At 56.6% G+C, this 24743-nt stretch overlaps 8 protein-coding genes across 8 annotated transcripts; 2 read left to right on the top strand and 6 right to left on the bottom strand.

Annotated features, from left to right (window-relative positions):
* Nucleotides 1–56: 56 nt before the first annotated feature.
* J7T54_005079 (2-methylcitrate synthase-like protein) lies at nt 57–1505 on the bottom strand (the record flags this gene model as incomplete). The annotated part of the gene is made up of 2 exons (XM_051505814.1): nt 57–1403; nt 1458–1505. The coding sequence occupies 2 exons, from the start codon at nt 1503–1505 to the stop codon at nt 57–59; spliced, it is 1395 nt and encodes a 464-aa protein (XP_051362725.1).
* A 681-nt stretch (nt 1506–2186) lies between these two features.
* J7T54_005078 (Methylisocitrate lyase-like protein) lies at nt 2187–4051 on the top strand (the record flags this gene model as incomplete). Its single annotated transcript, XM_051505813.1, has 2 exons — nt 2187–2601; nt 2658–4051. The coding sequence occupies 2 exons, from the start codon at nt 2187–2189 to the stop codon at nt 4049–4051; spliced, it is 1809 nt and encodes a 602-aa protein (XP_051362724.1).
* An 88-nt stretch (nt 4052–4139) lies between these two features.
* On the bottom strand, nt 4140–5074 carry J7T54_005077 (putative oxidoreductase-like protein; the record flags this gene model as incomplete). The annotated part of the gene is made up of 2 exons (XM_051505811.1): nt 4140–4935; nt 5019–5074. The coding sequence occupies 2 exons, from the start codon at nt 5072–5074 to the stop codon at nt 4140–4142; spliced, it is 852 nt and encodes a 283-aa protein (XP_051362723.1).
* Nucleotides 5075–6167: 1093 nt separating this feature from the next.
* On the top strand, nt 6168–7656 carry J7T54_005076 (glutamine synthetase; the record flags this gene model as incomplete). Its single annotated transcript, XM_051505810.1, has 2 exons — nt 6168–6582; nt 6647–7656. The coding sequence occupies 2 exons, from the start codon at nt 6168–6170 to the stop codon at nt 7654–7656; spliced, it is 1425 nt and encodes a 474-aa protein (XP_051362722.1).
* A 101-nt stretch (nt 7657–7757) lies between these two features.
* Nucleotides 7758–11199, bottom strand: J7T54_005075 (Malonyl-[acyl-carrier protein] O-methyltransferase-like protein; the record flags this gene model as incomplete). Its single annotated transcript, XM_051505809.1, has 3 exons — nt 7758–7812; nt 7875–8974; nt 9625–11199. The coding sequence occupies 3 exons, from the start codon at nt 11197–11199 to the stop codon at nt 7758–7760; spliced, it is 2730 nt and encodes a 909-aa protein (XP_051362721.1).
* Nucleotides 11200–11856: 657 nt separating this feature from the next.
* Nucleotides 11857–13568, bottom strand: J7T54_005074 (Ubiquitin thioesterase otubain-like protein; the record flags this gene model as incomplete). The annotated part of the gene is made up of 4 exons (XM_051505808.1): nt 11857–13019; nt 13084–13169; nt 13270–13337; nt 13497–13568. The coding sequence occupies 4 exons, from the start codon at nt 13566–13568 to the stop codon at nt 11857–11859; spliced, it is 1389 nt and encodes a 462-aa protein (XP_051362720.1).
* Nucleotides 13569–17607: 4039 nt separating this feature from the next.
* On the bottom strand, nt 17608–19174 carry J7T54_005073 (uncharacterized protein; the record flags this gene model as incomplete). The annotated part of the gene is made up of 3 exons (XM_051505807.1): nt 17608–18801; nt 18857–19076; nt 19131–19174. 3 exons carry the CDS (start codon nt 19172–19174, stop codon nt 17608–17610), a joined length of 1458 nt encoding a protein of 485 aa, XP_051362719.1.
* A 935-nt stretch (nt 19175–20109) lies between these two features.
* On the bottom strand, nt 20110–21144 carry J7T54_005072 (uncharacterized protein; the record flags this gene model as incomplete). The annotated part of the gene is made up of 3 exons (XM_051505806.1): nt 20110–20711; nt 20767–20880; nt 20931–21144. The coding sequence occupies 3 exons, from the start codon at nt 21142–21144 to the stop codon at nt 20110–20112; spliced, it is 930 nt and encodes a 309-aa protein (XP_051362718.1).
* Between the last annotated feature and the right edge of the window lie 3599 nt (nt 21145–24743).

Raw genomic sequence — 24743 nt, 5'->3', positions numbered from 1 at the left:
TGATGGCAATTTTGGTCTATTGACGCGAGAGACACTACTATTTACATTTCAGCCCTTTACTGCCCCTCGACTTGCTTCAGGAGACCCTCGAGGTTGATGCTCTTGGGCCTCTCAATGGGCAAGCCCAGGGCGCGGTCCCAGATGAGCTGGGCCAGGGGCCCCAGGCCGCGCGAGACACCAAAGGTGGCGGTGTAGTAGAGGGTCTCGTGGAAGCCGTAGTGGTGGAAGAGGACGCCGGAGGAGGAGTCGACGTTGGGGTAAGGGTTCTTTGTCTTGCCGTGCTTCTTGAGGACCTCGGGGGCGATGCGGGCGTTCTTCTCGACGAGCTGGAAGACGGGGTCGTTGGCGATCTCGGGGCGGGCGGCGGCGTAGTCCATGAGGGCCTCGAAGCGAGGATCAGGCTTGCGGAGGACGGCGTGGCCGTAGCCAGGGACGACGCGGCCGGAGTTGAGGGTGGACCAGAGGTAGTTGTGGACGTCGTCCTCGGTGTAGGAGGCGGGGATGGCGTCCTTCATCTGGAGGATCCAGCGGAGGACCTCCTGGGCGGCGAGGCCGTGGAGAGGCCCGGCGAGTCCCTGGAGGCCGGCCGAGTAGGAGAGGAAGGGATCGGAGAGGGCGCTGCCGACGAGGTGGGTGGCGTGGGCGGAGACGTTGCCGCCCTCGTGGTCGCCGTGCAGGGCGAGGTAGAGGCGGAGCAGGTCCTGGAAGTTCTCATTCTCCTTACCGGCCTTGCCGAGCATGGCGGCGAAGTTGTAGGACCAGTCCTGCTCGAGGTCGACCTCGGCGGGGAGGGCGCCTCCGCCACGGTAGGAGTTCTGGTAGATCTTGGCGGCGATGGTGGGCAGCTTGGCGAGCAGCTCGATGCAGTCGTCAAAGGTGGGCTCCCAGTAGTCGGCCTTGTTGAGGCCGGCCTCGTAGGCCTTTGCGAACTTTGAGTTGTAGTTGAGGGCCGAGACGGCCATGGCGAACTGGGTCATGGGGTGGAGGTCGACGGGAAAGTCGTCGAGCATCTTGGAGACAAAGGCAGGGATCTTGGCCTTCTCGGCCAACTCGCGGCTGAAGGCGCGGACCTGGTTGGTGCTGGGCACCTGGCCGGTGAGGAGCAGCCAGAACATGGCCTCGGGGAGCATCTCGGTGCCCGTCTTGCCCTTGGGCAGCTCTCGCTGGCAGTCCTTGATGGTACGTCCGTGGAAGCGGATGCCCTCGTTGGCGTCGAGGACAGAGCCCTCCCAGACCATGGCCTTGAGACCGCGCATACCGCCGAGGGTGTTCTCAACCTTGACGTCGCCAATCTTCTTATCACCGTGGGCCTTGACCTTTTTCAAGAGCTCGCGCTTGGCGGGGATGGCCGCCTTGAGGACGGTCTTGAGATCAGGCTCAGCCGTGGAGTAGCAGCGGACGCCCTGGATTTGCTGTTAGCTGCATTCGCGGTGTCGTCGAATGGCCCAATTGCATACCTTGAGGGCGTTGAAGGCGCGCGAAGACGCACGCATGTTCATGGCCATTGTGACGGTTCTGTTTGATGCTCAAGTGTCCAGCGCGGATGAGAGTAACTGGGACTGAAGCCGGGGTACGCAGTGGATGATTTGGCGGGGTTTGGGGATCAGTCCGATCTGGAGGCTGGTGGGTCCTTTGTCTTGTCTTGTTGGTGAGGCTTGATCTGACACGTACCTCTACGTCCAGCGTGATGATATCGAGAAGGAGAAGAAGTTGAAGATTTTCAATCGCACACAGGAAAGATTTTACAACGCAGCCAGAATTTCCGGTCCTGGTTGGTGAGAGCATGCGACACACAGAACAGGCGGACAACCAGCCAGAACAGCCGAGGAAAGCCGCGTCCTCGGCCACACGGGTCCCCATCGTGAGGGGTAGCACCGCTGGTGATTGGCCAATTCCGTGACTTGCTGCTCGGCAATACTTTACCGCTTAACCAAGGTCACTCGTTTTTGGTCGTCACTCACGAGTGGCCCATCCCGCACAGCCCGCATAACCCGCCCGTCGAGCATCCATCCATCGATCCATCCATCCAAGCGACGCCAGCCGCTGTCGGCCTATGCTCGCAGTTTAGCTCGGGTCTCCGGTTGCAGAGAGTGGTTTGTCACTTCTCGTGTCGAAAAGACCTTGGAATATTTTCTCTTCTTCTCTCTCCCAAGCATTCGACACCATCAGACAGACAGACACGCATCATGCAACGCATAGCTGCTCGCTCGTCACGCCGCGTGGCAACCTCAGCGCGAGCATCGACGCCCGCTGCCGCGACCTCTCGCGCCACCTTTCTGCGGGCCATATCGACCACCGCCCGCATGGCGCAGTCCTCCAACCCCTTCTCGGCCTCGACCAGCGCAGCCGACGCCTTTCAGCTGCTCCCCGAGTCCCAGAAGACGGGATCTGCCGAAGATGATCTGTACGAATCCCAGATCAAGGAGGTCGAGGCCTGGTGGGCATCCGCTCGCTACAAGGACATCAAGAGACCGTACAGCGCGGCAGACGTTGTCAGCAAGAGGGGCACCCAGCAGATCAAGTACCCAAGTTCCATCATGGCGAGGAAGCTCTTTGACCTGCTCAAGGAGCGCGAGGCCAAGGGTCAACCCGTCCACACCAGTAAGCAGAGACTTGGCACGCACTCCCTTGGGCAACAGGGCACTAACAAGGCGCAGTGGGCGCAATCGACCCCGTCCAGATGACGCAGCAGGCGCCTCACCAGGAAGTCCTCTACATCTCGGGCTGGGCCTGCTCGTCCCTGCTGACCAGCACCAACGAGGTCAGCCCGGACTTTGGCGACTACCCCTACAACACGGTGCCGAACCAGGTCCAGCGCCTGGCCAAGGCGCAGAGCATGCACGACCGCAAGCAATGGGACACGCGCCGCAAGATGACGTCCGAGGAGCGCGCCAAGACACCCTACGTCGACTACCTGCGTCCCATCATCGCCGACGGCGACACTGGTCACGGTGGGCTGTCTGCCGTCCTCAAGCTCGCCAAGCTCTTTGCCGAGCACGGCGCGGCGGCCGTGCACTTTGAGGATCAGCTCCACGGGGGCAAGAAGTGCGGCCACCTGGCGGGCAAGGTCCTCGTTCCCGTCGGCGAGCACATCAACCGCCTCAATGCCGCGCGGTTCCAATGGGATGTCATGGGCTGCGAGAACCTGGTGATTGCCCGCACAGACTCCGAGTCGGGCAAGCTGCTGTCCTCGGCCATTGACGTCCGCGACCACGAGTTCATCCTGGGCGTCAGCGACCCGTCCATTGAGCCCCTCGCCGAGACTATCCAGGCGATGGAGGCCAAGGGCGCGGCTGGCACAGAGATTGACGCCTTTGAGGCCAAGTGGGTCAAGAGCACCAAGCTGGTCACCTTTGACGAGGCGGCCGTCGCGCACATGAAGAAGCAGAATGTGTCCCAGGCCAAGATTGACGAGTACCTCGACGCCACCACCAAGGACCGCGACATGGGCATCACCAGGCGGCGCAGCCTGGCCAGCCACTACGCCGGGTCGCCCGTGTACTTCAACTGGGACGTCCCACGCACGCGCGAGGGCTTCTACCACTACAAGGCCGGCATGGAGGCGGCGACGAAGCGCGCCCTGGCCTTTGGACCCTACGCGGACCTGCTCTGGGTCGAGACAGGCGACCCCAACGTCGAGGTGGCCGCCAACCTCGGTCGTGCCGTGCGGGACTTGTATCCAGGCAAGGGCCTGGTGTACAACCTGTCGCCCTCGTTCAACTGGATGGCGCACGGCTTCACGCCCGAGACGCTCAAGTCGTTCATCTGGGACATTGCCGAGGAGGGCTTCGTGCTGCAGCTCATCTCCCTGGCGGGTCTGCACTCCAACGCCACCATCACCAACGAGCTCGCCAAGGAGTTCAAGACGGGCGGCATGAAGGCGTACGTCGACCTGGTGCAGCGCCGCGAGAAGGAGCTCGGCTGCGACGTGCTCACGCACCAAAAGTGGAGCGGCGCGAGCTACATGGATGGCATCCTGGGCGCCATCCAGAGCGGGAGCTCGAGCAGCAAGTCAATGGGCGAGGGGAACACGGAGGGCCAGTTTGACTAGGCATCAGTTGGATGTGTAGTTGTATATAGGAGCGTGCATGACCCGGAGTTTGGAATCAAATGTTGTTCATTCAATCTACAGCGCCTATCTACAACGAGTCCTTTGTGGCGTTGTTCTGGGGCGCCGGGGCGGCCGGGCCCTCGGGGGTCACGTAGGCCTTTGTCATGCCGCCGTCGACCGCAAAGTCGTGTCCGTTGACGAAGCTGCTCTCGTCGCTGGCGAGGAAGAGGACAGCCTGGGCCTGCTCGACGGCCTCGCCGAAGCGACCCATGGGGAAGTGGACCTCGCGCCTCTGGCGCTTGGGCTGGTCGTCACCGAGCCAATCCTGCAGCAGCGGGGTGTTGAGCGGGGCCGGGCAGAGGTTGTTGAAGCGGAAGCCCTCGCGGGCGTGGACCATGGCGAGCTCGCGGGTGAGGGCGAGGACGGCGCCCTTGGAGGCTGTGTAGGCGAGCTGCGGTGTGGCGGCGCCGACGAGGGCGACGACGGAGGCCGTGTTGATGATGGAGGCCTTTTGCTTCTTGTGCCGGCGGAGGGAGAGGACGGCGTGCTTGCAGCCGAACCAGACGCCCTTGACGTTGATATTCTGGGTCAGGTCCCAGATGGCCTCGGGGGTGTTGACGGCGTCGTCGTCCTGGGCGTGCATGATGCCGGCATTGTTGAACATGACGTCCAGGCCGCCCCAGGCGTCGACAGCCTCGACGAGGGCCTGCACGTCGGCCTCCTTGGAGACGTCGCACTTTTGCGTGGCGATCTGGCCGGCCGCGTCGGGGATGAGCTGCTTGACCTTGGCCAGCGCCTTCTCGAGGGCGGGCTCCGAGATGTCGGCCATGAGAACGGACGCGCCCTCCCTGGCGAAGAGGATAGAGGTTTCGAGGCCGATGCCGCTGCGGGAGTGCGTTAGCTGCGGTGCGTAAGACGTGGCGCGGCGCGACGGGGGACATGAGGAGGGACAGGAGGTGGTGCTCACCCTGCAGCGCCGGTGATGACGGCATTCTTGCCTGCGAGACGACCGTTGGAAGGCATTGCGACGATTTGGATCTAGCTCGTGGTTTGGGAGAAGGTGTGTTGACTAGAGCTCAACTCTACCTGTACGGATGGTGGTGGTTGGGTAGGTAATAATAATTTGTTGCTGTCGCGGGGAAGACGACCGAAGCTCCTATCGCGGGGCAGGCGCAGTGACGTCCTTGTCTTAGCGTGCGTTGGTGGGGCGTCTTCAAGGGGTCAGGTACAGCTGCAGTATGTAGAGCCACGATACAGACCAGGCGTTGAACAGACAGATGTTGTTAAATTATGTGTATTGGATGTGTATTCGGATAGGAATGGTGTCGCTGACAGCAACATAAATCATTCGCGCGTCCCTGAGCCGGCTTAAGCAGCAAAGCGACATACGTAGTAGGGGTACGCGGGCCAAGCATCAGCTCCAGCTCCGATCTCGGCGCGGACTCGGGACCCCGAAGCATCGGCCTCCTGAAGCCGGACGGGTGCGCGCCGTCGCAACCGTCGCTTATCTGCCGACAGGAGGTGCTCATGCTGGCTTATCTTTGGTCGAAGGGCGGGCGGGCCAAGTTAGGCTGTGGGTGGAGGTCCTGATGTTGGAGCTCATGGTGTCAATTAACTTTGTTGGGGTGGGAAGCGTCTCGAGTGCGGCAGAAAGGAAGGGCACTGTCAAGGCCATGTCTCAGCGACACGTACTGCACGAAGCCTGCCGCATTTGTGCTACGCATGTAGACCTTGGCGTAGCCTGTAGGTGAAGCATCTGGAAGCCAAAGATACCTGCACCTGACCGAGATCGCTGCATGACCGACGGCATGGGCTGCAGCAGCCTGCCTGGGCCCTTGGGCCCTGCCGCCCCGGGTCCAGTCCTGCCCCGCCCTCTTGTCGCAGGCTGCCAGGCTCGCAGCTGCTGGAGTGAGTATATGCGTGGGTCCGTCGTCATCCCCACATCCCATCGTCGCATCGTCCCTCAGCTCCTCGCTCGTCCCTCTGGCTCGCATTCCGACGGTGCTCGTCCCAGTGCAAGATCTTGTCCAGTCTTTTTCTTTTCTTTCGCTGAACCTTTTCCCACTCGCCCTCACCGTCCCTCACTTGCGCACTCTCGAGTCACGCGACCGCCATCATGACGATCACCGCCCAGGAACTCCCCTCCCTGCTCCAGGATGACACGTGCGTCAAGGTCGCTGGCATCGACGTCGACGGCATCCTCCGCGGCAAGCTCATGTCCAAGAAGAAGTTTCTCTCCATTGCGGAAGCGGGCTTTGGGTTCTGCTCCGTCATATTTGGCTGGGACATGCACGACCAGACGTACCTCAAGGAGCTGGGCATCTCCAACGCCCAGAACGGGTACAGGGACATTCTCGCGATCCCCGACCTGGACAGCTTCCGCAGGATACCATGGGAGGACAACGTCCCGTTCTTCCTCGTAACCTTCCACGACCCCGACACCCAGAAGCCGCTGTACGCCTGTCCCAGGGGAATGCTGAGGATGCAGCTGGACAAGCTGAAGGACAAGGGCTACGGTGCCATGGCGGGGGGTGGGTTACCATACACACAAGAGTCCCAAGGGCATTTGACCATACGCTGATGATCATCCTTTAGCTGAGTATGAGTTCTACCAATTCCGCACACCCGACTCGGGTGCCTCGCCGGCCGCTTTCCTCCAGAACAACCCGCCGCACCAGCTGCCCTCCTTGACAGAGGGTATGTTCGGCTACTCCCTCACCCGCCCGGTCCACAACAAGGACTACTTTTACGACATTTTCAACACGTGCCAAAAGTTCCACTGCGACATTGAGGGGTGGCACACCGAGTCGGGCCCCGGCGTCTTCGAGGCAGCGCTGGAGTTTGGCGAGATTGCGAGCATGGCCGACAGGGCGGGCTTGTTCAAGTACGTGGTCAAGAGCGTCGGGACACAGCACGGCATCACGCCCTGCTTCATGGCCAAGCCCAAGGCGGGTCTCCCCGGCAACAGCGGCCACATGCACGTCTCCATTGTCGATGGCGACGGCAAGAACCTGCTGGCGCGCGACACGAAAGACGAGAATCCGCAGTGGAAGGACATTGCCCACCTCTCCGATCTTGGTCGGCACTTCTTGGCCGGTATCCTCACCGGGCTGCCTGACATCATGCCGCTGCTCGCCCCGACCATTAACTCGTACAAGCGCCTCGTCGAGAACTTCTGGGCCCCCGTGACCGTCTCGTGGGGCCTCGAGCACCGCGCCGCTTCCATCCGTCTCATCGCACCTCCCACGTCCAAGCCAGGCGCCACGCGCTTCGAGGTCCGCGTGCCCGGCGCTGACACCAACGCCCACTTTGTCCTGGCCGCCATCCTCGGACTTGGGTGGCGCGGCGTGGAGCACAAGCTAGAGATCCCCTGCCCGCCACTCGCTGCCGACCAAGATGTCGGTGGTGTCAGCGACCAGGGTGAGCGGTTGGCCAAGAGCCTGAAGGAGGCCACGGCGCGCTTCATGCGCAAGGAGAGCGTGGCGCGTGAGGTCTTTGGTGATGATTTCGTCGACCACTTTGGTGGCACGCGTGAGAACGAGGTGCGCCTCTTTGACGAGGCGGTGACAGATTGGGAGATGAAACGGTACATTGAGGCGGTATGAGAGGGACCGTCATGAGAGGGACCGTCACACGCAGAGAATGATACCCCTTTCTTTTTCGAAGACCTGCAGTGCCAATCGTCCGAGTGACCACCCTTGGAGCATTAGTCGTCGTCCACCGCCGCATCGTCCAAGGGTTTCCTCGCCGTGATGAATGTCCTGCATGATTTAGTACGCCGTTTGCGCGTCAAAAGTGCCTCAGCCCTCGATGGAGTACTCACAGATTAAAGCAGCTCCTCAATCTCGGATCCTGCGTCTCTTTTAGGATCCTCCGCAGCAGAGCCCGGATCTCCTCTTCGCTCATGCCGTTTTTCCCAAGAAGCAGCATCGACCACGTGTCCAGGCCGACCTCGATCAGCTCGTTCAGCAACTCGCCCTTCCTCCGCATCACCGGGTCGGCCCCCCAGCCGCTGACGGGCAGCCAATCGACACGCTCACGGACCATCTCGGCGTCTGACGCCTGTAGATACTCTTCCACGCGCGGTACCGGGTCAAAGTCGAGATTTTCGGCCTGGCAGGCCGCGTGGAATATCTTGTGGTACTCAAGGCACGCCACTCCAACCTCGGGCTTCTGCCCCTCGGGAAGATCAGCAAGTGCGGGGACGACGTCGTAGAATCGTGGGCGCAGCTCTGTGAATTCCAAGATGCCACCTGGTTTCAAGTGCTGGAGCGCCTGCTCCACCAGTCTCTCCCAGTCCCGGATGCCGCCGCCGACCAGGTTGCGGATGTGGATAAAGTCGTAGAGCGTCGGGGGCCAAGGGTCTGCCACGTCGGCAATCTCAAAGGTCAGATTCGGAGGCACATCTTTCGGCAGCAGGGCCGACGTGAGATCAATGCCCAGAACGTCGGCCTTTGGGTACCTCCGTGCGGCTTCGACTGCCCAAAGGCCATTGCCAGAACCGACGTCGAGGATGTGATATTTTGGCGTCTGTTCGTCTTCGTCGTCGTCGTCGCCTGATCGGCCAAATGTAGGGTCTTCGATCGGTAGCCGGGCGTCGTGTAGTCGTCCGTTGAGGACGAGGTGGTAGAGCTCGTGCTGTATGCACAGGCGTCGGTCTTCTTCCGCGTCGTGGGGGATGTAGAGCCGCGCCGACCCATGGTACGTGTGGCCGTACGCGTGAATGGGCGGCAGAGAGTCTTCCGAGACGGACGAGTAATCGGAGGAGCTGTCGACTGCGTCGCGCGCGTCGTCTGGCTCTGGCAACGGCGCCATATTGGGCGGCGTGTTGAGCTCTAGATAGGCCAGATCAAGGGTGCGACGAGCGAGCGAGGGCGGGGAGAGGTGCGAGAAGACGATCTGCTGCTGGGCATGTCGTTGAACCTGACTTGGTGCGAGTGGGAGGCACAAACAACAAGGATTGAGTCAGACAATCGACGGTAGCAGGAAGTGGAGGGCGGCTGGGCTGGGCTTTTCTTCCGTGCGGCCGTCCGTCCGACGTCGACCTGGATGCTCCTACTTTCTCCAGTCTTCCAACACAACACAACCACAAATCACAAACATTTCCCATTTATTCAAGTGTGCTTGAAGCTGCGTGAGTTTCAGCTGTCGCATGCCGCTTATTGATGCACACAGCGTCTGGGATGTCTAGTCACACCATGCCTATCTTGCTCTCTCGACAAAGTCGCCAGGACTGGGTAGCAGAATCTAGTATTATGTAGTGCGAAGGTACGTATGGACATTTCTATAGCCCTATGCGGCCCTCAGGCCTTATAGTGCTTGCGGGCTGATAGCTATTCTACACCTAATTGCTGCCATTCGGCCCAACCAGCCGCGTGTAGAGTGCATCGGCAAAGCCTTGAGTCGTCGTCAACATCCCCCATCAGCATTCAGACGTGCCGCCATGCATGTACCGCCGAACAGTCTGCATCTCTTGTTCCGTTGGTATATTGCCGACAACGAGGTACATGACGTCCTAGCCAGGGATTAGTCGAGCTTCATTCACGGCCGCGCACGAGAAGCCATAGACTCACCATCTTGATCAGACTCATCCAGCCCGCACTGTCTCGCTCCCTCTTCTCCCTCTCCTTTCCCTCCCTCTCTTTGCGCGTGGAGCTGTCACATTGTTGTCCCGTCGCTTCATTCTCCTCTTCCTTGGTCATCCTCGGCTCCTTGCCGACTGCCCACCTGCCACCAGTCACAAGATCGATCAAGTTACCACTCGCCGCAGCATGGTTGGGATCTGCATAGCGGGAGCGAAACTGTGGTGCTGGGAGCATCTGGGCCATGGGAAGCCCGGGGTTCTCCTCGCGCCACTTAGCTTGGGAATGACGATCCATGTGCTCATCTAGCCAGTTTCCCGCGCGGGAAATGCCCCTTGCCTTCTTCTTGTCATCATTTTTACCCCCCTCGACATGTTTGGAAGACGACTCTTGGACCGGAAAGACGAGAGATGCAGGTTGAAGAACTCCGATGGGACCGTTGTGAGGGCGAATCTGGCCCTCAACCTGCCTCATCAGGCGCCGTTGGATATCCTTGCTGGATGTCACCCGCTCCAACTCCTTGAGCTTGTCCACAAAGCTTGTCGCCTTGGGCGGCTGCTTGTCTGGCGGAGCTGTTTTCCCCTCAAAGTCCATGCTGACAACCTGATCAGTCGAGTCATGCCTCCACGTCGCCACAAACGCCACGAGACCCCGGGGCGCAAAGAAGCCTGCGTTGACGCGGTCGAGGAACTTGTTGGATCGGTAGCGGCTCTGCGCCTCAATGGCAGCATCCGTAGCGAGTTGCAATGCGATGCCTGCCAGCATGAGCAGCGGCTCCATTAGGATAACATCGGCGAACCCAGCTAGGTTGACAGCCTGTAACCACTCGTTTGGGACCATGGAGAGGTTGAGCGCGTCGATACAGTCGAGGAAGCAGTCCTGCTCGATGCCAATATCAGCGAGCACGGGCGCATAGGCGCGCACGAAGCCTCTTGAGCGGCTCTTGGGTCGTCTCTGTGGAAGGATGACGGGCAGAGCCAGCTTCGGCCTGGGCGCATCTGGATCCAGGGAAGGAGAAAATGGGTAGCGTGCAACGAATTCGTCTGCCAGTTGCAAGGCATTCTTCTTCTTCTTTTTCTTGTCCTTCTCGATCTGGCCTCCTGCAGCATCCTTAGCCGTCTCTTGGTCTTCATTTGAAGCTGCTGCAGCTGGGACGGGGCCCCCAGGCTGAGACTGTTGTTGCTCAGAATCTGCATGATCATTGTCGATATTTCTCCCAGGATTGTCCAGCTCCTTGATATTCTCAGGGAGCTGTGGTGCCAGACACTCAGCGTTACCATCCTGTGCCCCCTGCTGCGAATGCGGCTCAGGGAAAGGCTGCTCGTGACCGGCATCTGGCATTGGGTTGCGCTCCTGCAAGGCTTTCTTCTCTTTTCGATACTTGATAGCCTCAGACACGAGGCCCACGCCTGCTGCGGCAGCCCTGACGATATCCTCGACAATATCGTCATCATTTTTCTTCATCTTGGGTCTTGGTTGATTCTTCCTGTCTCCGAGTGCGACTTGGTCGAGACGGGAAACGGCCTGGCCAGCAAATTCCTTCCCTTTTCTTTCGAGGTTGGCCATAGTGTCTAGGGATGTTTGACTTTGACACTTTGAGCATGGCTTTCCGTCATCTTTATATCCCCTTGCATCGTGTCACTGCTGCCGCCATCCTCAGCCTCAAGCGACGAACGATAACCCTGTCCCCGCAGTGCGTTGGTTGCAGGAGCTCAGTCTCGTGGAGGACGACACGACATGGTTTAAGCTTGATTTGTGAGGAGAAGCGCTATGATAGACCAGCCGCGGACACCCGATCTCTTACGACTGCGTGGCAGGATGGAATGCGCGATTCGCGATTCGCGCCCCGCGGGTCGCGAGGGGCGACCGACGTGCTTACCCTGTGGCTGTGTTGATGAGCAGCGAATTGACAACTGAGGTGGCGTAGCAATCAACAAAATAGATCAAAAGCTGTTATTGGGTTGACCGCATTCAGGCCCAATTGTCAGATGATGTATTAAACCAGTCCACCATGCTAGTCGATGAAGCACTGGTCTCTCGCAAAACAAAACGCCCGCGCTATGGATCCCGCCTTGAAATGGCACCACTTGATGCCGAGCGCATTCGCATGCTTATGATGTATCAGCGCGACCCAACCCATGCGCAAATAGTTGAACATCATGTCAAAACTCCCATTCACCATGCTGGTTCGTTATACGTTTCTCAATCCCCCTTTCCAAACGCTCAATCGCGCTTGGAGCCTCGCCTCTTGGCCACACCAAGACGACCATCTATGTTCTCATCTTCTGGACTCCATTCTTCCGGATGGAAATCTGGGTTCCCAAAATGCGCCCGATTCCAGACGCTATTCTTGAATGTACTCGTGGTGACCTGGAACGGCTCGACCGGGCCGCTGTTCCCGCCATCGTATTGATACTGGAGTGCACTGAAGCGGATGGTACACTCGGGCGCAGTAGTCATCATGCCAGAGGACACCTCGGATGGCGGAGGCGGCGGTTGGCTGGGTCCCATTGCACTGTGCGGCGACAGTGATGGGTTTGAGGGGGGTGCGACCATGGGAGGCGTAGGCGTCGAGACCGGCATGGCAAATGACTGCACCCAAGGATCGTGCCGTAGCAATTTCCCCTGCTGATCGACATTGCTCGGTCTGATCGGCATATTCTCCGTGAAGCCGGGTATCATTGCCAGTGAAGTCAGATCCATCGCGCCAAACGCGTTGGGATCCTCGTGTATCGAAGCGATTCCCGCATTGTCGCTGACGCTATTGACCCGATGCACCTGGATCGACAAGGGTTGCGGTTCGCGATAAAGGATATCGTAATGGTCGGGGCGGTAGAGCAGGTAGATGATGGGCCCGAGCGACGCCTCGCTTAGACTGTTGGCCTCCTCAGGCAGCCTGTACTTGTTCACTTGGTTTCCTGGGCTTCGATCCAGGTAGGCGATCTCCAACACCATGTTCACCGGCTTCAGCAAGACGTTGACAAGCGCAGTGATCCCAAGATGCTCGATCTCGCGGTTGACCATCTCTATCGAGTGCTGGCAGTAGCCGTGAATTCCTCCATTGTCGGCGATGAAAGGGTCGTACGTATCGGCGTTGGCCTTCAAGTACGTCGCGGCGAGCAACCGCATGTAGTAAATGTATCCAGCTGTAGTAGGACCGTCATTCCATTTCTGGAATAGGAGAGCGTGTGCCATGGGTGTGCCTGCATGGCTGCCCACCTCGCGGAGACAGCTGATGAAGTCGTCGGCCCAATCTTCGTAAAGTTCAAAAGCATAGCCGCCAATATCCGTGAGCATAGAGTTCATGCCTATTAAACGGTTGCATTCGCTCTCGATTTGCGCAACACCTGCCTCGACGAGCTTCTCAAAATAGGCAAAGCCAATTGCTGGAGTAGTGTTAGCAGTTGCACACTCATTCATGCGAGCCTCTGTCTGGAAGAAGGACGTGACTCGCAGCAGAACCAAGACTTGCCTCGCCAACCGCAGTTGCCATCGCCTTGAACAGGTCTGTAGTGCGAATATTGTCCGGGAAGGGCCTGAAGCGGACCATCACCAAGTCAGCTTTGCTTGTGGCATATCGCCGACAGGGAATCCAGGGACTGCGGGTGGAGACGTACTATTGTTTTCTCGACGTACGTCGCGTCTGCTTTGGCGTATTCTTCCGTGATGGCGCTACTGGGCATCCTGTCGCCTACCAGATAATTCTGCGACGCAATACGTTAGCATGCCCGATCTCCGGCTGGCGTGTGTCACTAGGGTGATCTGGCAGCCTAGCCTCCAAAGGTTCGGGCCGAAAAATGGCGAGTGTAGTCGCGATGATTTTTGCTGGGTCGTTGTTGTCATGGAGGGTTGGGACGACTCACCGGTAGATCCGGCTGATACTCCTTCGCAGCAGCTTGCTGCGCAGCCATCCCATGGGGGTCCTGGTCCTCCATCTTGATGCTGCCAAGGGTGTTCTGACTTTGAGGTCGATGGGCGCTCCGTGGCGCAAGTTGATGATGAGAAATATCTCGCGGCCGCAACTGGTGAGGCCTTCGTTGCACTTGGCCGGGAGGGCGCACGAGGTCAGGTTCGGTGAATGCCACTAATTCTGAGTGCCGGTGCAATAGCCTGGGCGATGATTGTGGTACAGGTGAGACAGCTGCACCAGCTGTCTTGCCATTGGCCGTGCAACCTTGGAAACCGACACTGGAACAACGCTGCCGAAGTCCTTGAAGATCGCACGCGGGGGGGAAGTAGAAACCGAATGAAGAGCCCGAGCTCGCGCCACACGCTGCCTCGGGCACAGAAGGGGTAGTAGAAGCAGGGTGAGTGTTGTTCCCCCTGCTGGTGCTGGCGGCGTTCGTGGCACTGGCACCGGTGGAAAGTGCGGATGAAGCTGTCGCAGATCCGAGGGTGGGAAGGAAGCTGAGTGGTGATGGCGATGAAGGTGAGATGAGGTAGGAGGCGAATGGCGTCGATTGAGGTTGAAACATTCCTCGCTTCCCATTCGGCCTCGCAGCAGACCGACCAAGTGAGGCCAGACCAGATCAAGTCGGGAGGACAACAACTGAGGAAGAGATCGTAGTACGTAAGGAGGGATTGCAGATGGTGATGGGTTCGTCGGTTGCACCTTCCTGCTGATAATTGTTTGTGGATTGGAATGCCACGAGCGACCGGGACCAGCCAGCTGGGCACCGCCGTACTGGGCTCTGGCCGCCGACCAGTCGTCGTGAACGCGCTAACAGCCAGGCGTCGGAGCGCCAGCTCCAGTTCCTCTGCAGCCAACAACAAATCGCCCGTACCGTGCCTCGCACTTGCGTCGTGACAGGACTGGACCTCAACTGACAGCACCCACTGATACGTGGCAGGGACTGGACTCCAGGCAGAGAGGCTGGCGGGGCGGGCCCGGGAGGTTGGCAGTGGGGACTGCACCGGAATCCCCGCTATTATCAGTGCCAGTGCATGTGTCACTGGCGCAGCTGGGCCAGGTGATGTCGATGCAATAGCACTAGTTCCTAATAAGGTAAGGCAAGCAACGAACAGGTCGACAGAGCCTCATTACTTTAGCAAAACAATTTTCGAGGAGGTTGGTTATCCACGTTCATCGATGATGGCTCAAAAAACTCGTGGTCTGCTCGACACTCTTCTCGGTGTTCAAACACTTGCGTCCCCGGCCAGTAATTGCTTGCAGTTGTTGCTGTGGTGCGATGCGCTCAACTGCTTAGCAAGGGTTCGAACGGGTCGCAAGTCGTCCTGTGTGCTGAAATACCCGTGAGATCCCCACGACGGACGAACTGCCGCTCTCGGAGGAAATTGTTTAGGTGGGCGGCTGACTAGCAATGGCTACATATGTACGGAGTATTTCAGCAAGGAAGGATCATCTGTGACCGAGGAGGAAAACGGCCTACTTACGTAGTACTGTGCTCGCTTAATAGACAGTGCTCGGCCTGCTAATCGAACCTGTGCTAGCGCTCCCACTAGTCTAGTTAGCCGTAAGATTGCTCCCCTGCTCTTATCTACTTGCCAGTTGCCACATTGCTGGCAAGATTTGTTGTTGGCGTGGTCGGCTCGATGCTGTTCCGAGGCTGAGATGGCGTTTGCTGGTTTGCTGATCAACGTCGCTAATGTACACCTAAGAGGCTAATAAGACTGGGCTCGAGTGGGACCTCGATTCCAACGACTCAACGAGCGGCGGTGATCCGAGTGGACGTGGTAATCACCTCTGTGACGCTGACCATGCCAGGGGCACGGCTCTGATACTGCGAGAGTGTGATTCCCGGACGCTTAGGGCTCCGGGTGATCTTCGGCCTGGCCCAGGCGCTTGGTGAGCTGAATGATGGATCTAGTGGCTGCAGACTGACACGCTCAACGGCGAACCGGCAAATGTCAGACATTGGGAACTTATTATTACTCGAGGGACAATATGGAGCAACTCGGGACCTCTCGAATACGCGGGCGCTGGGACTGAACAACCCCGCAAGATCCACGCTCTGGAGTCTGCCTCCTCTGATCTTTCGAGTTCTGACTTCTGACTCAGTGACTCCGGCCATTGGTTGGGGAGAATCGCGGTCCTCTGACTCCTTTCGTACTTTCCGGCAGACAGAGTGACAGACAAAACCGGGGAGAGGAGCCGTTCACGTTGACCCTGGCGCGGCTCGGACCTTAGCTCAATGAATGGATGCTGAAGGTCGGCCGCGACGCGGGTGTTCGATAGGCCGTCGCTCGCTGGCGTGAGAGCGAGTCGATTTTGCTGACGTGCGGGCGTGGCAATGACTCGTTTCCTGTGACGCGAGGACACGGCAGAGCTGTCGCACCTTTCTCTCTGATGTTTCGTCGGGGTCGGTAGTAGCAGTTGTGCAAATTGAACCTACGATGATCTGCCTGTCACCATGGTAAGCTAATAGCAACATGATGAAACGGGCTGGGGACTAATAGTCTGTGACGCCTCACCCTTCCCCCCCAACGTACACCAACAACACGCGCTTGCGGCAGCTAATAAGCGGAAGGGACGGCTTGTCCCGTCTGTCCAGACAGACGACGCCCCCGTATGATTGACGCCGAAAACGGCTTAATGGACCACTTGAAGATGGTGTGGTTAGGTCAAGACACAGAGCTAACGAACTTCCTGCCCCTGTTGGTAATCAGTGCGAACGCAATTGTATGGATGAACTTATGAAGAGAGCGAGGCCAATTGCTCAGATCGGCAGCCTAGATACAGCGAGACACTACTAAGTTAGACTCTGACTGACTCGAGTGACCAGGCCGCAGGCAGAAGCAAACCATGTCGCTCCTTTGTACAGATAACGGGCGCAGCGCGCAGTGCAGGCGACTCTTGAATAGTAATCTTGACCTTTGTTTTGGCGTCTGCTAGACGCTGCCAAACGATATACAGCAGTTTATATCAAGACCAGGCACCCTCAGGTTCCTGAATGGTTCCATTATTATGTGCGGCGCCCCAAAGACAGCCGGCACCTGTCACAAACCAGCCCTCTGCCAGACCATAGCATGTTTCCTGTCGAACTTTTGCAGAAATGTCTTCGAGCAAGATTGCATTGGATCTTCCATGGGCTGTGAAACTTGACGAAGAATTTTGGATTATCCATTTGAGTTCGGGCTCTCCGATGTCATGCATGGACAGAGTTCTTTGGTTGGCCATCTGTCAACGAGAAGCCGTTGTCGTGCAGTAGGCCTGGATTTCCGCATAGCGAGGTCTGTACAACATGTTGACTTTCACCATAAGTACTGAACCCAGAAATGTATACCAATTGGTTGGCTCAAAATTTCCCTGGACACGGAAAGGGGTTGGCGGGACCTCATGCGCCTGTGTGTAGTCACCTCAGAGCTAACGACGCTGATTTGGTAGTCTTGCTTGCTTAGCCACCGGCCTTCACTATCATACGTCAGTCACGATGTTCAATCGCTGGTGCATGAGGTGACAGCTTACATGGAACTCGTATTTGACGTACTCGAATTCCTGGATGGACGTGGGGCGTTGAGATGTTGTTTGATTTCACTCCACAGAAGTGTATCCTCAAATGCTGTGCAACCACAGAATATGCTCAGGGCGGGCTTGGGGAGAATCGGAGCCGGCCGTCAAGCACACAATGCCGACGAATGACGTTGATCGGCCGTGGAAGCCTACCGTTGCTTGATGTTATCTGGAGATGGTCCCGGCGACAGGGGAGTGAAGCTGAAGTCGCGCAGGCACGAGTGAAGCAGGCCATTACTGTGAATTAAGTGCTCATTTGGTCAATGAGCTATCGTAATGCATTGAGGCGCGCACAGGTGATACCAAGTCAACGCGAAGTATCTCTCGCAGACAGGACCCTAATGCGCCAGCCACATGATGCAATGTTTCGTCAAGTCGTCAAGGGGCCCTACTGTCCCGGGACCTTGGCTAGCCGAGGCCACGAACTCCTCCTGCTGGTGTTCTCCTCTTCCTTTGTGTGCAGCCCCGACCTCGATTTGCTTTGCGCATCCGTGAGTATGCACCTAGACCATGCGCTCTCTGACCCTGGCCGCCATCTTCTTCTTGCCCTCGGGTGGCTGAAGAAAGCGTAGCATACCCTGATTATCAGTATCCGGATGGCCTTGCTCGCTTGTCCGGAACCCTTCACCATCGTTGAACACAGAGCTGAAAAGATCCGAAATGGACTCTGTCAATCGTCCAAGGGCAGCCACACGCTGGGCATCCTCGTCCGACACAATGTCCAGTGTTCCCTTTTGTTGATTGATGCGGCCCTTAATCTTTCCGTCAATGATCAGATACCCAAGGATATCCTGCACCTCGTGCTCCGAGATCTTGAGCTGCGCCGCGAGCCAAGACAACCTCATGCGCGTGTATGGAGCTATGAGTCGGGTCACACCCTTGGTGCGCATATTGCGCGTCACCTCGTCAATGTTCTCGGCGATGAAGGCGTCCTCCAGCAGGTCTGGATTCCGCTGCAGCGTCTTCTCGTAGCCAAGCACGTCGTCGCGCTGGTATGCATCCACAAGCTCAGTCATGGCAGAAATCCGTGGATCTGATTTGTAAGGCTTTGTCTCCTGGGAGTCGAACGGGTTGATGTCCGACTTCATGAGCATTGTCGTCAGCAAGAGGTACTTGAGCACTTGGATGCGCTGCAGCGAGCCCGCTTCATCGTAATTACGGAAAGACTCGAAAAAATCGCTCTGGGCCTCCTTCCAATTCTCCTCGCTCATGTGCATCTTGCCACCACATTCCCGGATGATGCCCATGATGCGTGGATGCGGGACTGCTGACTTGACTTTGAGCGCTCGCTGGTATAGAGCCTTGAGCTGTTTGTTGTTCTTCGTCTCGGCGAACATCTGAATTTCGAGTGCGTAAATCTCCAACAAGTATGTGCCTTTGCTCGCATCATCTGTGCCGTCTTCGTGCTGACAAGCCTTGTGAAGCTCGCGCAGCTTTTTCGACACGTCGGTGTATTCTTTCCGATCAAGGAGGAGCTTGGCGAGCTTCACATTCGTCTTGAGCCACAGGCGTTCGTTGTTCGTGCTTTGGAAGCTCTGGAGGGTAAGGCTGTAGAATTTCTCAACGCTCCGCGTCGCTTCGGGGCTCTCGGCAGTCTTCTCAATCAAGTCGAGCATGTTGTTGATGGACTTTTCGGAGTAGTTGCGGGTCACGGCACTCTTCACATAGGTGAGGAGCTCCTCGTAGTGTTCGGCAGCCTACGCAGACCACGTTAGCGATGCCCTCGCCGCGCTGCTCGCTTCTTGACCTGACCTTCTCATACCGCCCGTGCTTGAACTCGAGTTTGACCGCTTGCTTTAACCCCTTGAAGCCCCATTCGCCTTTGTCCTGTTCGAGAGGTGGTATCCCCAGGAATTCATCAATCGCTTCGTCCGGGTCGCTTTGCTTGAGCTGTTTCGCGTTGTAGTACTTGTTCTCGATGTCGACGTCGCCAGATTCCTCGTCATCGTCTTCTTCGTACTCAAAGTCGTACCTGTATGAGGGTCAGCACGCGCTTTGGTTACTCTCAAATGTAAGCACGACGCACTGGTCGTCGCCAGACTCCTGCATGAAATCCTCGTCGTCAGACATGATGGCTGCGAAATTATCTGCTGGCTGAATTGGGTGTCCTCAGTCGAGATTCATAGGCCTGGGCGATTGATGCGCGAGAACGATGCTGTTGTGTGGTGCATAGATGTTTGACGTAGTTTGTTGCATGCAGCAGGTGTGAGATCGAGCAGTGATGAAGCTCAGATGGGAAATAGTGGAGATAAGTCAAATCGCGGGGCAGCTCTACTAACGCAAAGTCCACATCAACAAAAGCTGAGCGCATGCACAAGACAATCTAATGATTATTTTTCCATATCGCAAATTTCTATGCTCAAGGAGCCACCAAATCAATCTCAACACCAACGTAGGGTTAAGGGGCATGCAACAGAGCTCGTTCAAAGAGAAAGTTTACTTTGAGAACTATGGAGACTGTACCTGAAGAGGGAGATCACGTCTGAAGCCGTTCCTCGATTTCTATCGCGCTTCTCGGAATTCTCAAGAAGCAGAGCACCGCGGACACGAGAAACGCCACCAGGGCGAGTATCGCGAAAAGCAGCCCCGTCCAAGCGCCACCGAGATCGAGGCCCTTTGAGAACAGCCAACCAACTAGTGGAGTAGCACCCAGGGCCATTAAGGTCCCGAAAGTTGATATGGTTGTGTTGACGGTGGCAAGCATGTGCGGCTCGACCAGGGACATAATAATGGATCGCACTTGGGAGGTGTATCCGGCAGAAAGACCGATTACGACCATGGACATAACCAAAACCGAGAAAGAGTCTGCGAACGCGAAGAGAAGCAGGCCAAGTGTCGAGAGCAGACTGGAAACACGGACCAGTCGCAGATCTCGGTCGAGAGGATGGATGGCTGTAAACCTGGTGAAGAGGTGCGACACTATCGGGAGCACCGTCAGAAGCACTATGCAAGATGTGATGCTTGATACAGAAGCGACATAGGTTGCCTGAGAAGTCAGCAATCTCTCATCCAGCGTCGACGGCGAGTCCGACCTTTGCCCAATTCCAACCGAAGCGGACCGTGATACTCTGGATGCGGAAAGTCGCCAAGCCTGTGGCAACGGGCACAAAGAGTGCCTCACAAAACACCAACAGCATAATTTGAGGCGAGCCAAGGACATAACGCCAAACCAGAACCATGTCAGCTCCACACAGACGGAGACTATGGATCACCGTGCTCTTGAGCCCTTGGCGAGATGTCTGGTTCGTGACAGGCTCTGCTTCGAGGTCGTTCGAGAGCGTCGAGAAGTCCGAGGTCACTCGGTAGTCTTTCGTCTCTGGCACGAAAACCGAGGTCACCAATCCTAGGAACATGATGAAGACGCCAAGGAAGACGGCCAGCCAAGGATCCTTACTCATGAGCCACGCCGAGAAGGGCCCGAATATTGCGCCGAGAATCACGGAAAGGGCCATCAGCTGGTAGAAGACAGCTGCACGCTCCGAAACGGAGGTGACATCGGCGATGATGGTGAACAGCATGACGTTGAGCATTGGACCCCCGCCGCCCAGCAGTAGAAAGACGTGTGAGATGGGCAGTAACCACGAGGGAAAGACGGTAGGAAAGTGCACTGCTCGCTTTTTCAGCAAGTTCCTTGCGCTCGCCATGGGGGTTGAGTAGCTTACGAATCGTGGCACCACAGACCGCAGCCATCAGTACACCGGAGATGGCCGTGACGAGCACCGTTGTTCGCCCGTACTTGTCGGCTACGACACCAAAAGGGATTTGGACAAGAAGAGCTGGCCACCATGAGTAAGTTTCGGAACATTTGCATCGTTTAGTGACCCACGAAAAAGTGTTTGCATGAACATGTTGACCGATTTGAGCGTGGTAAAGTCTTTCTGCACCATGCGTTCCTTGCAACGGTGATCCATGAGGCCTCCTTTGCCCAGTGAGTGGTCTGAGAAGTAGTCGCGACAAATCACGTCTTCCATCAGCTGGTTTATGGGCGGTTCCATAATGTTTGCGCTAACGTCGACAACGAAGAGTAGGAGGGCACACATGATGATTACTCTGCGGCTTCCGGCCTTGGATCGTCGATTGTCCAAAGATACATCGCCTGATAACAAGGGCGTCTGTTCTGTCATAGTGTCAGGCGATTGTTGGCTTGCCTCTGGCTCGTCGTGCGATTGAGATTCTTGGCCAGGCCCACGCCGCTCGATGGATAGAGGCATGGCCGTGTGACTGTGAGGCCGAAAAGCGTTGTCGACGAGGAATCCCTACTTGGTGCAGGTCGAATTGGCCAGGCGCTTGATTGCCTGCGCGGAAGAAATGAGGGTGCAGCGAATTGACCTGGAGTTGTTGAAGAAGTATAGGTAAGGTACGGAGTAGCAGCGGACGACTGGGTGACGTGGGGGCGCATGCAGCAGCAGCAGGCAGGATCTGGGTCCGGAGTCTGGATTCCGGCTGTCGCAAGTTCGTAACTCGCAATCTATGTTGCTTTCACATCCATTCTGCATGATGAGTTGATGGCCCAAACGACGACCTGGCCCTTCATTTCATCTTCCACGTCAACCCATGGCCGCCGAGATAGCTTCATCCTACCCTTCCTGAAATGGCGGTGGAAGGTCGCACGGGCCTACACTACTTGCGCTCTGCCTTCCCTTGCTGCCGAACCCCCAATCGCCTGAGCAATGCTTGGCTCGTGGAAAAGGTTGGTGCCAAGCGAGCTGTTCATATTGACTCGTACCTGCGATTTACAGATATTTAGTTTGGTATAAATAGCTAACAGAGAAATGGATAGGCTGTGACTGATAATCAATCCTTCTGCTGTATTTCTGCCATCCGAATCACGATATTGCGACCCTTTGCTGCCAGCAACTTCACGCGCGAGGCCGCCTGTCCGAGACAGCAACATCTTGAACATCCCATTGCGGCACACGGTGCCATGGCTGTTCTTTGTTGCGGTCGTCGTGAGCTGGATCTGCTGTCTGTGATTCTTCCAATTCGACCTCTTCTCTTTACTAGACAGGAGGCCGGGGCATTGTCGATTTGAATCTGCCACTCGAGACATGTCTGAACAACTAACAACGTACGTCAAAGCGGCTGGCATCATCGTGGCCGTCTTCGAAGTCTAGTACGTGTTCGCACATTGCAGACGCGCTTGCTGGTATTAACACACGGCGCTCGCGCGATGAAGAAAGGAGAGAATTACATCTCGTCTTTCCCTAAAGTCATCATAGAAACCATTCCACATGTCCCTTTCCACGCACTTCTCGACACCGTCCACTTGGTGACATGCGGGTTGCTTCTCCTCCCGCAGCTTGTCGATCATCTTATGCCATGGCTTTGGCACTGGCCAGTCCGAGAAATGCAGGAATTTTGCCTCGTTGAACTACGCGACAGGGTCCCATGGCTCGTAACCGTTGCCAAGGTAATAAACGTGCTCGCCCAAGTTTCGGAATTCGCCCGTGAGCATGTCGTAGGGGCGATGGGGCAAGATCATGGCGTTGTCTTTGTACAGATTATTGACAATTTCCATGTCATAGTCATTCCCCCTAGCAGTTCCAATGGCATCGTAAACGCGGTTGAACTCGTGCTTAGTGGGCCTGACCAGGAGGACCTGTGAAGACAAGACATTGTCGGGTAATAACCAATAGGCTCTCGGCAAGGCGACAGGACAGTCGGGAACCAAGAAAAGCTCATCCATCGACTGTAGTACTGTGGAATCGGAGTCCAGCGACAAATCACGAGTGTACTGGGTTTGATCGAAAGTGAGAAGCTTGGTGAGGGAGTCGGCCCACGTGGCTTGTTTCATTAGTCTCTTGCTCTCCTTCTTGTCTCGAATCATCTCTTACCGTCGTCACTACTTCTGTGCTGGACTTCAACCGGTACTAGTCGCACTTTGTATTGTTCTGCAGCCTTGCGCAGAAGACGTTGATCGTCTGTCTTCGTCTGCTCCACCTCGGTGTTGGGCATCATATGCGACGGGTACATCAGAACTCGATCTGCTCGACTGCCTAGCCTATGCAGCGCCTCAAAAAGCATCACAGAGTTGCAAAGATAATCGCTGTCCGTCGCACATTGCTTATAGGCAAATTGTGACCAATCGACATCGCTCGGCAGGGGAGAAAACTGAGCGCTTGTGTCCTGGTTCGCATCTTCCGTCTCGTCAGTATCTGGATGGTCCGAAGGTCTCAATGACTACCACTACGTGGAAATATCCGATACCCGATAACTAGAAAATATGGCTATGTAGACGAGCAGCCCAACTAGAGCCGTGGCCGCCAGTCGAAGCCTTTTTGTAGTCCATGATGCCGCAAACATGATGGTGCGAGCCTGCGAGGCCACTCGCGTTGGCCTAGAGATGCAATTCGATTAGATCAGTCGGTCGTTCGGCCGGACCGTCTTCCAAGTCTTCGAGACGACTCTGCTTTCAATTCACTGCTCCGAGAGGCGCGTTTTGTACTCCTTGCCGCCCGCAACAGCTGAACGGTGTCTATGTTGTTGGCTGCAGCATGTGCAGACTCGCAGATTGCGAGACAAAAAAGACTCGTGTTGAAGGGGCCAGGGGGGCCAGCAAATGGTTGGGGTACTGGAGGGAGAAGCACTATCCTCAGGTGGACAAATTTGAGGCCTGTTGCTCATGTTGTGTTTTCAGTTTTCTGAGCGTATCTTGGTTGAACATGCAATGTGTTTGAAGGAAGACGGATGTCAACCATCAGCGGCGCGCTGCGTGTAAAAATGCCAAGGAAAGGAGCAGGCAGGCGGCAGGGCTACCGAGTAGTTCCCCTACACCCTGCTAGCCGCCGTCAGTGGAGTGTTTGCTTTGAGCAAGTGTAGTACTTAATAGGGTACTGTAAGTTGCTGCTTTTGGCTTTTGCAAACAAGAACCTTGCAGCCTGATCTGGCGAGTGCCGCCTGTGTCTAGCCATACATGTACAGTAGGACTTCTAAGCACCTTAGAGAGCTGACATTTATCCGCACAGTTAGACTTCACTTTGCAATGGGAAAGAGTCAAAATGACGACCTTGACGTCTCCGAACACCGCTTGTTCGTGATGTTATGTTGCTAATCTTGACTCCATCGCACAACTGCCAGGTATATGTAAGTAGGGGCCAAGAGTGGTCTTGGCCGTCCGATCATTTCCCAAGGCCGAGCCTTGAGAAAGAAGATAGTGCATGTTCCTAATTTAGGCTGGACCAACAAGCCTGGCCAACCAATAACCTCCAGGCAACACGCTGGCGTTGAGCAAAGCAATCCTGACTATATCTGATGGCTGTCAGCCTGACAGAGTCTCCGGGAGGCCCACAAGGCGCCTATACGCAGCTATTTTCCGTTCTTCTTTAGCTCTGTTGTATGGTACTCTGCTGTTTATCGCGTCTGCAGAGTCGTACTGATGTCGTGCCACTGTCGTACCATTACTCGAGAACCCTTCTCTGTACTGGAAAGAAGCAAGTTGTACCTTATTTGAGATGGGTTTATAGCTTGTGGGTATTGCCCTCTCCATTCTACATTTCCTTCCTTTCGTCAATTCAGGCAAGCCACGGGCGGTCTAGTGGTCGAACACGAGTATAGGCCCCGATGGGCCTTGGAATGTTGTCCAAATGTCTGTCGGCACCTATAGTGACAGGGAACTATCCATGTTTGCTGGCAGCATGTC

The sequence above is a fragment of the Emericellopsis cladophorae genome (assembly GCF_022114955.1).
Source record: "Emericellopsis cladophorae strain MUM 19.33 chromosome Unknown NODE_17_length_331089_cov_116_747350, whole genome shotgun sequence".
Taxonomy (NCBI): Eukaryota; Fungi; Ascomycota; class Sordariomycetes; order Hypocreales; family Bionectriaceae; genus Emericellopsis; species Emericellopsis cladophorae.
Note: the sequence above shows the minus strand (reverse complement) of the source record. Positions and strands in the feature narration are given on the sequence as shown.